This window comes from Sander vitreus, chromosome 22, assembly GCF_031162955.1.
Source record: "Sander vitreus isolate 19-12246 chromosome 22, sanVit1, whole genome shotgun sequence".
In the NCBI taxonomy this organism is placed as follows: Eukaryota; Metazoa; Chordata; class Actinopteri; order Perciformes; family Percidae; genus Sander; species Sander vitreus.
In genome coordinates, this window is record NC_135876.1 from 12,813,379 (window position 1) to 12,826,595 (window position 13,217).

At 40.1% G+C, this 13,217-nt stretch overlaps 3 protein-coding genes and 1 non-coding gene across 5 annotated transcripts in view; 3 read left to right on the forward strand and 1 right to left on the reverse strand.

Annotated features, from left to right (window-relative positions):
• Positions 1 to 732: 732 nt before the first annotated feature.
• Positions 733 to 806, forward strand: trnat-agu (transfer RNA threonine (anticodon AGU)). Its single transcript has one exon. It is a non-coding gene; the product is annotated as a tRNA-Thr (tRNA).
• A 714-nt stretch (positions 807 to 1,520) lies between these two features.
• cmbl (carboxymethylenebutenolidase homolog (Pseudomonas)) lies at positions 1,521 to 6,452 on the forward strand. 2 transcript variants are annotated; one of them, XM_078280876.1, is made up of 6 exons: positions 1,521 to 1,658; positions 3,624 to 3,874; positions 4,030 to 4,137; positions 4,309 to 4,451; positions 4,606 to 4,697; positions 6,066 to 6,452. In XM_078280876.1, the coding sequence occupies exons 2-6, from the start codon at positions 3,660 to 3,662 to the stop codon at positions 6,243 to 6,245; spliced, it is 738 nt and encodes a 245-aa protein (XP_078137002.1). In that variant the 5' UTR covers positions 1,521 to 1,658; positions 3,624 to 3,659; the 3' UTR covers positions 6,246 to 6,452. The 2 variants fall into 2 exon arrangements, with proteins under 2 accessions (XP_078137002.1, XP_078137001.1); XM_078280875.1 differs by having other exon boundaries at positions 1,523 to 1,658; positions 3,660 to 3,874.
• Positions 6,453 to 6,661: 209 nt separating this feature from the next.
• cct5 (chaperonin containing TCP1, subunit 5 (epsilon)) lies at positions 6,662 to 13,217 on the reverse strand. Its single transcript, XM_078280873.1, has 11 exons — positions 12,996 to 13,217; positions 12,515 to 12,575; positions 12,127 to 12,291; positions 10,125 to 10,323; positions 9,154 to 9,346; positions 8,196 to 8,345; positions 7,983 to 8,102; positions 7,617 to 7,802; positions 7,379 to 7,516; positions 7,043 to 7,223; positions 6,662 to 6,952 (listed from the first exon to the last, which is right to left on the reverse strand). The coding sequence occupies exons 1-11, from the start codon at positions 13,098 to 13,100 to the stop codon at positions 6,825 to 6,827; spliced, it is 1,626 nt and encodes a 541-aa protein (XP_078136999.1). The 5' UTR covers positions 13,101 to 13,217; the 3' UTR covers positions 6,662 to 6,824.
• Positions 12,257 to 13,217, forward strand: part of mtrr (5-methyltetrahydrofolate-homocysteine methyltransferase reductase) — a 32,112-nt gene continuing 31,151 nt past the window's right edge. The window contains exon 1 of the mRNA XM_078280872.1: positions 12,257 to 12,343. The gene's annotated coding sequence lies outside the window, so the exon portion shown is untranslated. The remainder of the gene's footprint in view (positions 12,344 to 13,217) is intronic.

Sequence of the window (13,217 nt, forward strand, 5' to 3'; positions counted from 1 at the left end):
ATAATAAGACCGAAGTTTGCATAGCTAGCTAGGTCTAATAAGGTCTATCTGTGAGAAATGCTTAGCCTACATTTGGTTTGGGTATTGTATTACTACAATTAACCTATTTTATAATGCCAATCGTCAAATGATCGCCTTATGATCTCCTTAATTACTTTCAAGTTTATTTATTACATTTTGCATTAAAACTGTCCACTATTTACATTTTAAACGCAACGGGATTCACGTATTCAGCAGGCTCTTCATTCTCAATTAAATGTTAGTTAATTTAGTTTACTTAATTTACTTAAACCCAAACATCACCTTTTTCTCTTAACCCTAACTATTTAAACATAACCGATTGTATTTACTGATTTTTGTGAATTAAGATAACATAGGCTATATGCATATTAGTATGTTTATTTAAAGGATCCATTAGCTGATGCCATATAATCAGCTAATCTTCCTGGAGTCCACACCTGACATTAAAACATTACATAATAAACAATAATTGCATTAATATAGGGCCAACATAATGCAATTCAAAGACAGTCAACACTGTACGCAATTATGTAGAATACTAATCCATATATGATGTTTAAAAAGAAGAACAGGTATGTGAATGAGAATTAGGCTACTTATAGGCGAAACACGATATTTTGTTAAAAAAACTCTAACGATTTAATCATTACATCACATTACATGTGGCATTGCATGAAACTCTCCTCAACAACCAGGCAAGAACACATCACCGGCGCCGTGGCTTAGATGGTTAAAGCGCCTGTCTAGTAAACAGGAGATCCTGGGTTCGAATCCCAGCGGTGCCTTTTAAGAGGCATTTCTGAGAGACTTGATTAATTACAATTGACTTGTTAAAACTATAGACTGTATACAACCTTCGTTCTCTTAATACATTCGGGTATAAAATAGGTAAAAACATTTGTGGTGTTTCTCTGTCCTTGTTTGACGCTTTCATTGCCAAAGGTATTTGGCTAAGATTACCAGAGTTGGTACCGAAAAGAAAGTCGTATGTCTTGTCTTGACTTGTCAACACACACACACACACACACACACACACAAATGGAGAAGACAAAATTATAGCCACTTATTAGAAATTAATCTAAAATGCATATACGATTCAGTATTTAAGATAAAGAACAGAGTAAAAGCTACACGATATCAAAACGACTTGTATTAGTATTACATAACTTATATTTTTAGGTCAAACTTTTAGGTCACAATTGTGTTAACACTCTCATGAAAATAGAGGGGTATTTTTGACTGTTTTCTAGGTTGCTGTAAAAGGAACCATTTACGTTTCACACAGAAGAATCTTACTATTTTAATTGATAGATGGCTTATTCAGGTTGTAGGCTACCCGAAAAATGTCAAATAGTTGACAAAGTAATTTGACCATATTTTTAATTATAATTATCAGCTACAACAGGATATTTGCAAAAGGGAGTAATGGCATTTTATTTCAGTGCTATTAATACAGTTGACAATTACAGCTTTTATTTTGAAAGTCATGACTTATCTGATAGATAAGAATCTTGGTCCCACGTCCCCAGCTTTAGTGTGTAAAACAGCTCACACCGCTTTACGACCGACTCTGGCTGCAACTTTTTTAGCCTCACATACATTACATTACCTTCATCGCTAAATCGGAAATCAAAACGGTATGTATGCATGTATTTATGTACTTATGTATTTATGATGCCTTTGTACAGACGGTGGCAATAGTTCTTGTTAAAGGACAATAAAGAATCTGTAGGCCTATCTATGTCTCGGATCTATGCAAATTGATTTACAAAGGCACCGATGTAAACATTCTTTTGTATGAGGCTAAGAAGAAAGCTTGGGAAATGCTAAAGGTATTTGTGCAAAATGCTTTGTCATTGTTTTGAGCGCTGCACTGGGTCAAGAAAAAGTTTTTAAAAAAAAAACCCAAAAAACCCGCAGTAAGTAAAAATAAACCAATAATAATGTAGCGTCCAACGTGAACTATTAGACCTTTTTCACGGCAGACATGTAATAGTAGGAAAAGCACAGGTGTATTAAAAACCATTAATGATGGCTGCATTCCACTATGACAAGTCAAAATGTCTGCTGTGAAAAAGGTCTCCCACGTCACCGCTGACCAGCCTGTACCTCCACTCCAGGCAGTACCAATCAAAGGCTGTTAAATCCATCGCCTACACACAAAAAAAACAACTGTCCAGCACCAGCATACCTACAGTTTTTTTTTTTCGATTGCTAAACGACAGTGGGCAAAACTGGAGCAACGTGCAAAACTCTTAACTACAGTCTGCACAGCAGCAGTTCAGGTGGACCGAACTCTAGTTCGTTTTTCATTGCTTGAACACAGTTTTCAAAACTCTACACACTTATCCCATGGCTTTAACCACAACGTGCACAACACTGTGGATTTACAGCACTTTTTTCAAATGCGAACACACTGCTGTCAAAACTGTTAACCACACATTCAAAACTATATATATATTTCAGTCTGGTGCATTTCAAACACTGCTGATTACAATTTCAGCTGAAAGCCTAAGCAGGAGTCTTGTTGTAGATTAGTTAGTGGACATAAACGGATTTATATAGAGAAAGCTCAGAAAGCCTTTTTTGTTGTTGTATACAAACAGCAAATGAGAATGAAACAATAGTACACTGTACCGTTTGAGAGAAACAGGCAACAGAGCAAAGATACCAATATGTCCAGGTAAGATATCTGAGGTTATACACAGCTATAAAAACAAACAAAAAACCACACTATACCTTTTACAATAGTAAAACTGCATTCTTACTGTTTTTCAGAAAGTAATGGAGGTGAAAGCAATGGAAACACCACATTCATTTGTATTTACAGATGATGCAGATATCCAATGTGATGAAGAAAACTTTCCACTTAGTCACACTATTCTTTGTTACTGTTATGTACCTTTTTTTTTTTTAGTTTTTTCTTTTTTTCCAGTAGTTCCATAAATTACTAGAGACAAAATACTGATTTGATGATCTGCTGATTTTCATTCCTACGTGTTTACCTTATGTCAAAATTGGTATATTATAAAATCTATATCTTTTCTTTAAAGAACCTATTGAGTAGTGTGAAGTTACTCAAATTGTTCAAACTGTAAAGATGAAAAGTTTGTAATTTCTGTATTGGTGTTTGACGCCAGTGTTTTTACTCCGTGTGTTCTGAGTGACAGTGTGTGTTATCTCAGTGAGAACTGTTGAGTGTTTGGCTGCTCTGAGCCTGTTTTGAGACGTGTGAAGAGTTGTGTTGCTTGGAATGAGTTCGGCAGGCGATATGAACTGTTTAGCTCAGGTGACTGTTGGTAGTGCAGACTGTAGTTAGAGTTTTGCACGTGGCTTCAGTTGTGCCCACTGTCGTTTAGCAATCGGAAAAAAAACGGTAAAATGAACGTCCATGGTATTACTTTCAGAGTGCCTCGGACTTTTAGACTACCAAACTAATGGACTTGCATCATAAGTAAGCTGGATGGTCCTTGTATTTTTTTTTAATTATTCTTACTACTTTTATAATCACGTTAAGTGACTTTCAGGTGTCTAAAGCACATGACAGAGAAATTACATTTGACTTTATAGGTGACCATTCACCCTGCTGCCCCTCTTTCTAGCTGACGTTCTGTCTTCCTGCTCCTGTCTGTCAGCAGATGGCAAATGAAGCCAAGCCATGCCCCTGCCATATTGGTGATCTGATGGAGTACGAAGGGCTCGGCCAGGAGATCCAGATACAGCACATCAAAGCTTATGTAGTGAAACCACCCGCTGCAACTAACAAGGCCATCATTGTCATACAGGACATCTACGGGTGGCAGCTTCCCAATACAAGATACATGGCTGATATGCTGGCTGCCAATGGATACATGTGAGCAGAAATCAATATACCGTACATAGGCTAACAGAAAGACAAGAGTGGATAGTGATATCCATATGTGTGCTTCTAAAACCAAGTACAGGACATATTATATGACTTGGTTAGTTAACAGTGTTTGGGTTTCTTCCATTGTTTGCTGTGAGCAGTGCGGTTTGTCCAGACTTCTTTGCTGGAAAGGAGCCGTGGAGTTCATCACATGACTGGTCCACGTTTCAGGAGTGGCTTCAAGACAAATTGCCAACGAACATAAACAAGTAACTAAAAGCCTATCTCTACTTTGTTAAGCAGCCAATATCCCATTGTATCTAGCTGAAGTAGCGGTCCTGCATTTAATGGTGTGATTTATCTGCTGATTACATGCATTTATTCTTTTCTTGTATGCATTAGTTTTAAGACATTTTGGTCAAAATCATTTTCTTCTCCAGAGAGGTGGATGCAGTGCTGAGGTACCTGATGGAGCATTGTGAGGCCAAACACATTGGAGCACTGGGCTTCTGCTGGGGAGGGGTTGCCACGCATTACATCAGCCTGCAGTATCCAGATGTCAAAGCAGGAGTGTCAGCCTACGGTACGTGTCACAGTTCACTTCGTCACCTGTGGCAAAATCTGCTCTTCCCAAATCCATAACAGTATTACAAATCAACAATCCTTGTTCATAAAAGTTGCCGTATGGTTGCTGTACAGAGATTTTTATGATTGGCTTATTTGATGCTTTGGTGCAGGGATCGTCCGTGAAACAGAGAACAGATATAAGCTGAGAAGTCCTACACTGTTCATCTTTGGGGAGAAAGATGACGTTATCCCACTGGACCAGGTTAGTACACATACAGTATTGTCTTCAGGTTAATAGTGATGGTATAACCTGCCTGATGCTTCACCCTGGTACTAGAGCACCAAATGGTGTCCTTAAAGCAACATCAGTATGTCTTTGTTAAGATACACAAGAAATGTAACATTTTAGTAGCCTGGAAATCCAGACCCAAATCAATGCAATTGGATAACACTACGACCAATCACAACAATACACAGGGTGTCGTATCCAGAGCGCCATACGCTTGCCGTGCGTTCATGGACATCGGAAAAACATTTTTCCGAGTAAAAACGTCGCCATTCACGTCCCTTCCTGTGGGAATCGGAGGTGGGTAACTCGGGCCAGATTTTGCTAACCGAGTTTCCCAGTTGGTGACGCGTTGTTGACAACTGACGTGAATTTGGTTCACTGAACATATTTCAATGACAAACTTATTTATTGTGGACAAACGCCTCTGCTGAGAAACATACACAGACATAACATGTTTCAAATGATTCATAAATAGGCCTTTGTATAAAAAAAACCAACACCTTATCCGTGTCCTTTCCCGTTCGTTGTCCTGCAGATGACACAAACACCTGACCGTTTGTATGCTCGCATAAGAAAAAAGCAGCTAATTATTGTGGCCTCCATGTTTTCACACACCTGATGCTCTAGGCTACGGCCAACAGTTGGTGGCAGTCATGCAACAAGTTGTTATGCCAAACGCCAACAGAAGAAGAACACGCATCCCGACCATCCTAACCATGTGAACGCTGGTAGTCGGAAAAACAACGTAATCTCGGCGGAGGTCCCGGTCATTCCGAGGTGGCATGAACGTGCCATTAGCTACCAGCGGAGCTAACTGGTAGATTAAACGGTCATCCGTTTAGCTCGCCTCTGGCCCGCCTATATCAGATACACCGATGTGATTGGTGCAGCTCGGCTACAAGGGCATAGTTAATGAGCATCGTTACTCAATGCCAGAGTGACTCGCTGAGCATATTCAAATTGTGCTCCCGTGAGAACTCTGGATTTCCAGGGTAACATGTTAGTAGGGCTGCAACTAACGATTATTTTCATAGTCGATTAATCTGTCGATTATTTTCTCGATTAGTTGTTTGATCTATAAAAATGTCAAAATGGTGAAAAATGTGGATCAGTGTTTCCCAAAACTCAGTTTACTGTCACAAAGGAGAGAAGAAACTAGAAGATATTCACATTTAACAAGCTGGAATCAGAGAAATCTTATTTTTTTTAATAAAGCCTCAAACGATTATCAAAATAGTTGGCGATTAATAGTTGACAACTAATTGGTGCAGAACTTCACTTGGAAAAAAAATCTGCCGTTTAACCACTGACAACCTGTGCTTACATCCTTTTGAATGTCAGGTGCAGGCCCTTGAAGCAAAGCTGAAGGAGGAGTGCAAAGTGGATTACCAGGTGAAGATCTTTCCTGGTCAGACTCATGGGTTTGTCCATCGCAAGAGAGAGGACATCAACCCTGCAGACAAACCCAGCATCCTGGAGGCCAGAACAGACATGCTAAACTGGTTCAACAAATACATTTAAGTGAGAAGAATCATTTACACACAGCACTACAAATGTAAAATGCAGAGGTGCCATTTACAGTGACCTGTAGGCAGTTATAGTTAGTATAATATACTAACTAAAATATTAGTAACATTCCAGTTTCCCAAATTTGTTTTATTTTGGAGGTCTGGATGTTCACGTATGGACCTGTGGATAGTGAGGATGTTAATAAAATGTGAATTCTAAGTTGTGGAGTCAAAGCTATTTAGCACTTTTACAGATGCAGTATGTTTGGTTATGTAAAACACAAGCATTAAATATATACAGAATGTGGTATGTGGATTGCACTACAATACACTACTCAGCTTGCCAAAGTGTAAATATATTTTGTGAAGACATTTTTATTGTCTGGTTCAATATTGGGGGCTCGAAATCAAAACTACAGAGTCTGGAAATTTCAACGGACCAACATTTTAATGGTGACTTTGATACTACAACAGCTTGAACATTTTGTATCAAATGATAAATAGCAATATGCAGTGCGGTTTGGACATGGTGCTCGGGAAGTGCCTTAACCTCTAGAACAGCCCCGAAATCTTTAAGTGTTCCAGGAGGCCTTCAGTCCTCGCTCTCTCCCGGGCTTCGGATGTCGTCGATCTTTAGGATCATCTTGACTACCTGAGTAGCCAGCGAGATCTGCTGTTTCTTGCCAATCAGGGTCTCGACCACATGTTGCTGCTTCATGTCTGAAGAAGAAAAAAAGGCATTCAATATCATGTTGTCTTGTTTTAACATTTAAGTGCTGTGTTACCATTGTCTGACACTTCCTTCCTTACCATTGGTGTTGTTGCGCAGACAGTCGATGCCGAGGAAGGGGTTGTTCTCTTTGACCTGTCTGGCTCGGACCTCTGTCATGGTCTGGATTGGGTTATAGCCACTGTTCTCAGCCAGCGCCATGGGGATTACCTCCAGAGCATCAGCAAACGACCTCATGGCATACTGCTCCAATGATGGGCACTAGAAAGGTGAGGAGCAGAAATAAAAATGATCAGAGCGGCAAGAGAAATAGCAAAAAGTGTGTCAAACATTTACTCTAATTCTATAAAAAATGAATACCATATTTAATTTAGCTCAGTTCTGAAAGTGGGTTCTGTGGGTTTTAGTTGTCTCACCTTCTCTGCAGCCTGGTTGACAGCCAGAGCACATGCAATCTCTGAAGCTCCTCCTCCATACACAATACGGTTGTCTCTGACCAGATTGCGAATTACACACAAAGCATCATGGAGAGCGCGCTTGGCCTCTTCAACGATCTAATGGGATAGGTGAAATAAAAGGTGAACCAAGGAGGATAGATTAACATAAATTGGTATGTTAATTGGACTTTAGAGTACAAGTCTCATTTGTGCTTACCATTTTGTTGCCTCCGCGGATAAAAATTGTTACGGCCCTGGTGTTTTTGCACTCCTGGATAACCAACATGCGATCCTTTGTAGTGCCAAAGGTGATCTCCTTCACCACACCGGCTGTGCCGAGCTTCTCCGGTGTCAACTCAGAGAACCTTGGCACGATGCGGCCTCCTGTGGCTATGGCAATCAACTGCAGAGGAATCACAATCAACAATAGATACTTTAACACAAACTAAGTACTTTATGCTCATCACCATATGGCCATAACATGTGAATACATGATTGATCCAAGTGACAACGGACGTGGAAATATTACGTTGAAAAGTAACTTAACATCAAGGGGTTCTATCATGTGACAAACGTATCTCACCTCGATCTCAGGCCCTCCGACCCAGCGCACGGCTGGCAGCTCATTCTGCAGCAGAAGGTGGTTGGCTTCATCATCAAAGCCCCACTGGCAAATGGCCAAGTTGGCACCATTGCTTTTGATCTAAAAGAGAAATACAAGTTCACTTTCTGAGCACATGCGCCAATGTAGATGTTAAGAATTCAGTTTTAGTACCGTAGATGCTGCAGCACTTACCTGTTTGATCATCTCTTCAAACTTGTCCTTTTCATATTTCTGAAGAGCTTTGTAGTCCTCCACACAGGTCACATCCAACTTATGTTTGGTCTTCGGCTTAGGTGGCTCAAATGGGCAGGTAAGGATAGCCATTTTAACATCTTTCAGGACCTGAGTGGGAACAAGGAATAATTCATGTCAGCATCATTATCTTACAGCGGTCACATAAAATAAAAAATGCAATATAAGAAATATAAAGTGTTTGGCTGCAGCACTATAAAGATAATACCATGCCCTTATGAGTTGTAAGTCATACACGGGTAGCTTTTTACTGTTTGCGTCTAACATTTTCTTAAATCTCTATGCAATACATGCGTTTAGTAATTAGATTCACATTTAACTGCTTGTCGTTTCTTCAAACAATCCCTAAATTATCTCCATAAAAAATGTATTAAGTACTGGCACATTTTGTGATAGTTGTACAGATGAATGCTTTTTTTTGTACAACTCAGATTAGACAGTCAGTTTACAGTTACATTTCCTTTTAACATAATTTAACAAATTGCAACCATAAACCAATTATACAGTTACAGTAACAGTTCTGATCAAGTTTTATGTTGTTTCAGAACGGTTTGTCCTATTACCAACATGGAATAGGTTGTAAAGGGCAGGGAGTGAGTGAATGCATCTTTACTTTTCAGCAGTAGGCTAATTTGCTTTATGAGCCAGAGGTCCCTAGCTAATTTACAGCTAATTACAACCACCAGTGACATTAGAGATGGGATACGAGCTAGCAAAGCTGGTTTGGGGTTTTGTCCTCTAAAGTTAAAATAATTTTTATCTACACTGATCTCATGGCCTCACAGACACACATTAAATTTGTCCTTATGCACCGTCAACTATTTGATTTCATGTGATCAAAGACTAAACCGGATCTAGAGCTGATGACATCTGAGAGTGAACTTCCCCAAGTTTGTACCTTGGGCATCTGAGGGTGGCTGAACTCTTTGTCAATTATGACTCCCTTGATGAGCTGTGTGTCCTCCAGCTTGCCTCCCACTTTTCCCTCCATCTTGATGAGCTCAAAGTCTACGTCCTTTCTCTCCATGTCGGCCACAGTGAGGATGGCATTCACTGCAATCTCTGCCATCTGTCTGTGACACCGGTTGATACTGAAAGACAACAGTAGAACTTTTAAGATTTAATATCTTAGATGATTAGGGTGATACCAATACCGTGACTTTGATACCGGTTCCTGAACAATACCTTTTTGATACAATTTTAACAAAAATTATAACATTACAGCACAAATCTTATTTATTTTTCAGCTCCTACTATGTGAGCCCATCTGTGTGTGACGTAGTTTTTCCTGCCTGCCTCTACGATGCGTAACGTTAGACAGCCTATCACCAGCATTATTAGATCTTGGTAGAAGCATTTTGCATGCTTATTGGCTCACTGACGCCCTTGACATTTACTTTTTAGGTATTGAAATTTGGTATTGAACGACGAGGTATTTTTTGATGCTCGATACTAAGGAGGCAATTTGGTCGGTGCCTAAAAAGTATAAAATTTGGTACCCAGCCCGACTTATAATTAATCTTGCAATGAAAGAGAGATAGGATAAGAAATGTAGTTTGAGTGAAAACAAGATTCAATAGTTTTACACCTGAAGTACTGAATGATCAAGAGGGAAATGTACACTCAGTCGCCAGTTTATTAGGTTAATCTAGCTAACGCAACAGTCCTGCAATAAATCCTACCGTTATGAAGGTTACAAACAAAAGGTTTGTTATGTTGCACAGAGGTGCTGATTTAACTGTATGGTCATTTTGGAGGCTGTAGGTTGTGGTGCTGTTGAACTGTATTGCATTATACTAAGGAGGTGTTTCTAATATTTTGTCTCATTTATATAATGAACATTATAAACTTAACAAAAACAACACTCACATTTTGGATCCCAGTGTTGTCATGGCGGTCTCAATGAGCGGTTCTGTGTTGTTGGGATCGCACAGTAGGGTTTCAGCAATTCTGTCAAGCTCGTCGATGGCAATGCGTGCGGCCTGGTCATAACCGTCAGAGACCCTGATGGGGTGGATTCCACGGTCCAGCAGCTGCTCCGCCTGCTCCAGCAGAGCCCCAGCCAGCACTGAGGAGAAGGGGAAAATACAGTAAGACAATAATACCAACAATAGCTGAAATATGCATGAAATATGTCAGGTTGTCTTGATCAGAGCTGCAGCAATCAAGCCAATGTCAAATACACTATGTAAATTATAATTAGCATATTCCTAATGCACACTGTTCCATTTGGATATGGCTGCAGGATGCTAAAAGGTTTCAGTGCATTTATAATCAAGCTGACCTCAATGCATCGGCTATGACATGGCGTTAACAGAAACTCGTGAATACAGTATTTTTATATTGTAGCACACCATTAAAGACAAAGTACCTGGATAAAATGCAGTCATACAAAATCATTCTGCTTTTAGAGATGGAGTGGCCTGGACCATATACATTTATACGCTACACTAAGTTATTCTATACCGTTAAGAGTATAAGTCGAATTTCATTTAACAAACCACCCAATGAAAAAACTGTATTTTTTTCAAAAATAAAAACTCAAAATACACTGTTCCACATTATTATGCACAACGGAGTTTCAAAACATTTTATAGGTTGTACAGAACTGAAAATGGTAATTTGCCGAATTTGCAGCATTAGGTAATATTTACTGAAATGAGAAGCTATTTCTAACAAACATCTTAACAGGACAAGTTACATGTTAACATAGGACCCCTTCTTTGATATCACCTTCACAATTCTTGCATCCATTGAACTTGTGAGCTTATGGAGAGTTTCTGCTTGAATTTCTTTGCAGGATGTCAGAATAGCCTCCCAGAGCTGCTGCTTTGATGCTAACTGCCTCCCACCCTCATAGATCTTTTTCTTGAGGATGCTCCAAAGGTTCTCACTAGGGTTGAAGTCAGGAGAGGATGGGGGCCACACCATGAGTTTCTCTTCTTTTATGCCCATAGCAGCCAATGACACAGAGGCATTCTTTGCAGCATGAGATGGTGCATTGTCATGCATGAAGATGATTTTGCTACAGAAGGCACGGTTCTTCTTTTTGTACCATGGAATAAAGTGGTCAGTCAGAAACTCTACATACTTTGCCGAGGTCATTTTCACACCTTCAGGGATCCTAAAGGGGCCTACCAGCGCTCTCCCCATGATTCCGGCCCAAAACGTAACTCCGCCACCTCCTTGCTGACATCGCAGCCTCATTGGGACATGGTGGCCATCCACCAACCATCCACTACTCCATCCTTCTGGACCATCCGGGGTTGCACGGCACTCATTAGTAAACATGACTGTTTGAAAATTAGTCTTCATGCATTTCTGGGCCCACGGCAACAGTTTCAGTTCAGTTTGTGGTGTTCAAATAGTAGGTTTATGCACAACTGCAAGCCTCTGGAGGATCCTACACCTTGAGGTTCGCAGGACTCCAGAGGAACCAGCAGCTTCAAATACCGGTTTGCTGCTTTCTAATGGCATTTTAGCAGCTGCCCTCTTAATCCGATGAATTTGTCTGGCAGAAACCTTCCTCATTATGCCTTTATCTGCAGAAACCCGTGTGTGTTCTGAATCAGCCACAAATCTCTTCATGTAACTTGCCCTGTTAAGATGTGTTTGATTGAAATAGCTTTTGATTTCAGTAAATATGACCTCCTAATGCTGCAAATGACCATTTTCAGTTCTTTACAACCTATAAAATGTTTTGAAACTCTGTTGTGCATAATAATGGGGAACAATGTATTTTGAGTTTTTTTTTAAATACTGTTTTCATTCGGTGGTTTGTTCAATGAAATTAGGACCACTAGAACACCCAGTCGAACTGTATAAATCTACAGCAAAATCATCCTAGACCCCTTATCTTCTTATTCCATACCGACAACTCCAGTGGTTCCATCTCCAATCTCATCATCCTGGGACTTGGAGAGCTCCACCATAAGCTTGGCAATCTGGTGGTCCACATCCATCATGCTGAGAATAGTGGCTCCATCGTTGGTGACAGTCACCTCTCCATCCCTGTCAACCATCATCTTGTCAAGACCTGAATGCAAAAATGGTTTAGGAGAAGTGTGATCTTAGCCAAAGAATTTCAGGTAATATGGCATTTATTATATTTTAATATTGCACACCATGCATTCTTGTAACTTTCACCAGCAAAGAAGGAGGCGATGACTTGCGGTTATCGTCACAGTGCTAGCCTAGCATCTGCGCACTCATCCAGCCATCTCGAATGATTATCTGTAACTACATTGGTTTATACTCACCGTTAGGTCCCAACGATGTCCTAAGCGTTGACGCAACTGCCTTGCCTGCCATAATATGAGACTGCAAAACACAAAAACAATTTCATGTCAGCTCACATTTTAAATGAGACATTAATCTTAGTCTCTATAACGAAGGCATATTGAAGCTGCCATCTGCGAAATAGAGTTTCAACTTTCATATAAAAATTACGTCTATCAAATATGACCATTTGGGCACAGCCCTGTCTAGCAACACGCACCGCCTTAAAGAAAGCACATGGGCCTCAATGTTAGCATGACTAGCTAATCCTTTGGATGCTATTCTTTTGCTATTGCACCAACAGCTCAACTTGCCAGTCGAGTACATGATTAAACACCATAGCCTTGTATATCAACACATATTTTGTTGGTTTAACGTACCCAACGTCATGCAACTAACAGCAAATTAGCAAATTGCTAACCAACACGCCACATTTGTGCCCCGTTAGCTAGCCCATTGTACCTTCAGTGCATCAATGCCCGTTAACCGTGTCTTCGTGTCCTGGTCTTTAATGATGATGAAAGGCCTTCCATAATCATCGAAAGCCAGTGTCCCAAAAGAGGACATGTTGACTGAGGGATAAGGACACTTAAAAAGTGTCCAACTGATAAAATAAAGAGTTTTTACGATGGAAACCTGGAGTGTGGCTGAACTGAAAGCCGCACGAGTCTATCGGCGACTTCT

Bases quoted from the DNA above. Each gene is read 5' to 3' on its own strand.
- cmbl (XM_078280876.1), top strand. From the start codon at position 3,660: ATGGCAAATGAAGCCAAGCCATGCCCCTGCCATATTGGTGATCTGATG. The intron at 3,875-4,029 runs GTGAGCAGAAAT...TGCTGTGAGCAG, and splicing joins CTGGCTGCCAATGGATACAT to TGCGGTTTGTCCAGACTTCT. The intron at 4,698-6,065 runs GTTAGTACACAT...TTTGAATGTCAG, and splicing joins ACGTTATCCCACTGGACCAG to GTGCAGGCCCTTGAAGCAAA.
- cct5 (XM_078280873.1), bottom strand. From the start codon at position 13,100: ATGTCCTCTTTTGGGACACTGGCTTTCGATGATTATGGAAGGCCTTTC. The intron at 10,324-12,126 runs GTATGGAATAAG...CCTTCTCCTCAG, and splicing joins TGGAACCACTGGAGTTGTCG to TGCTGGCTGGGGCTCTGCTG. The intron at 8,346-9,153 runs GTACAAACTTGG...GTTCCCACTCAG, and splicing joins GCCACCCTCAGATGCCCAAG to GTCCTGAAAGATGTTAAAAT.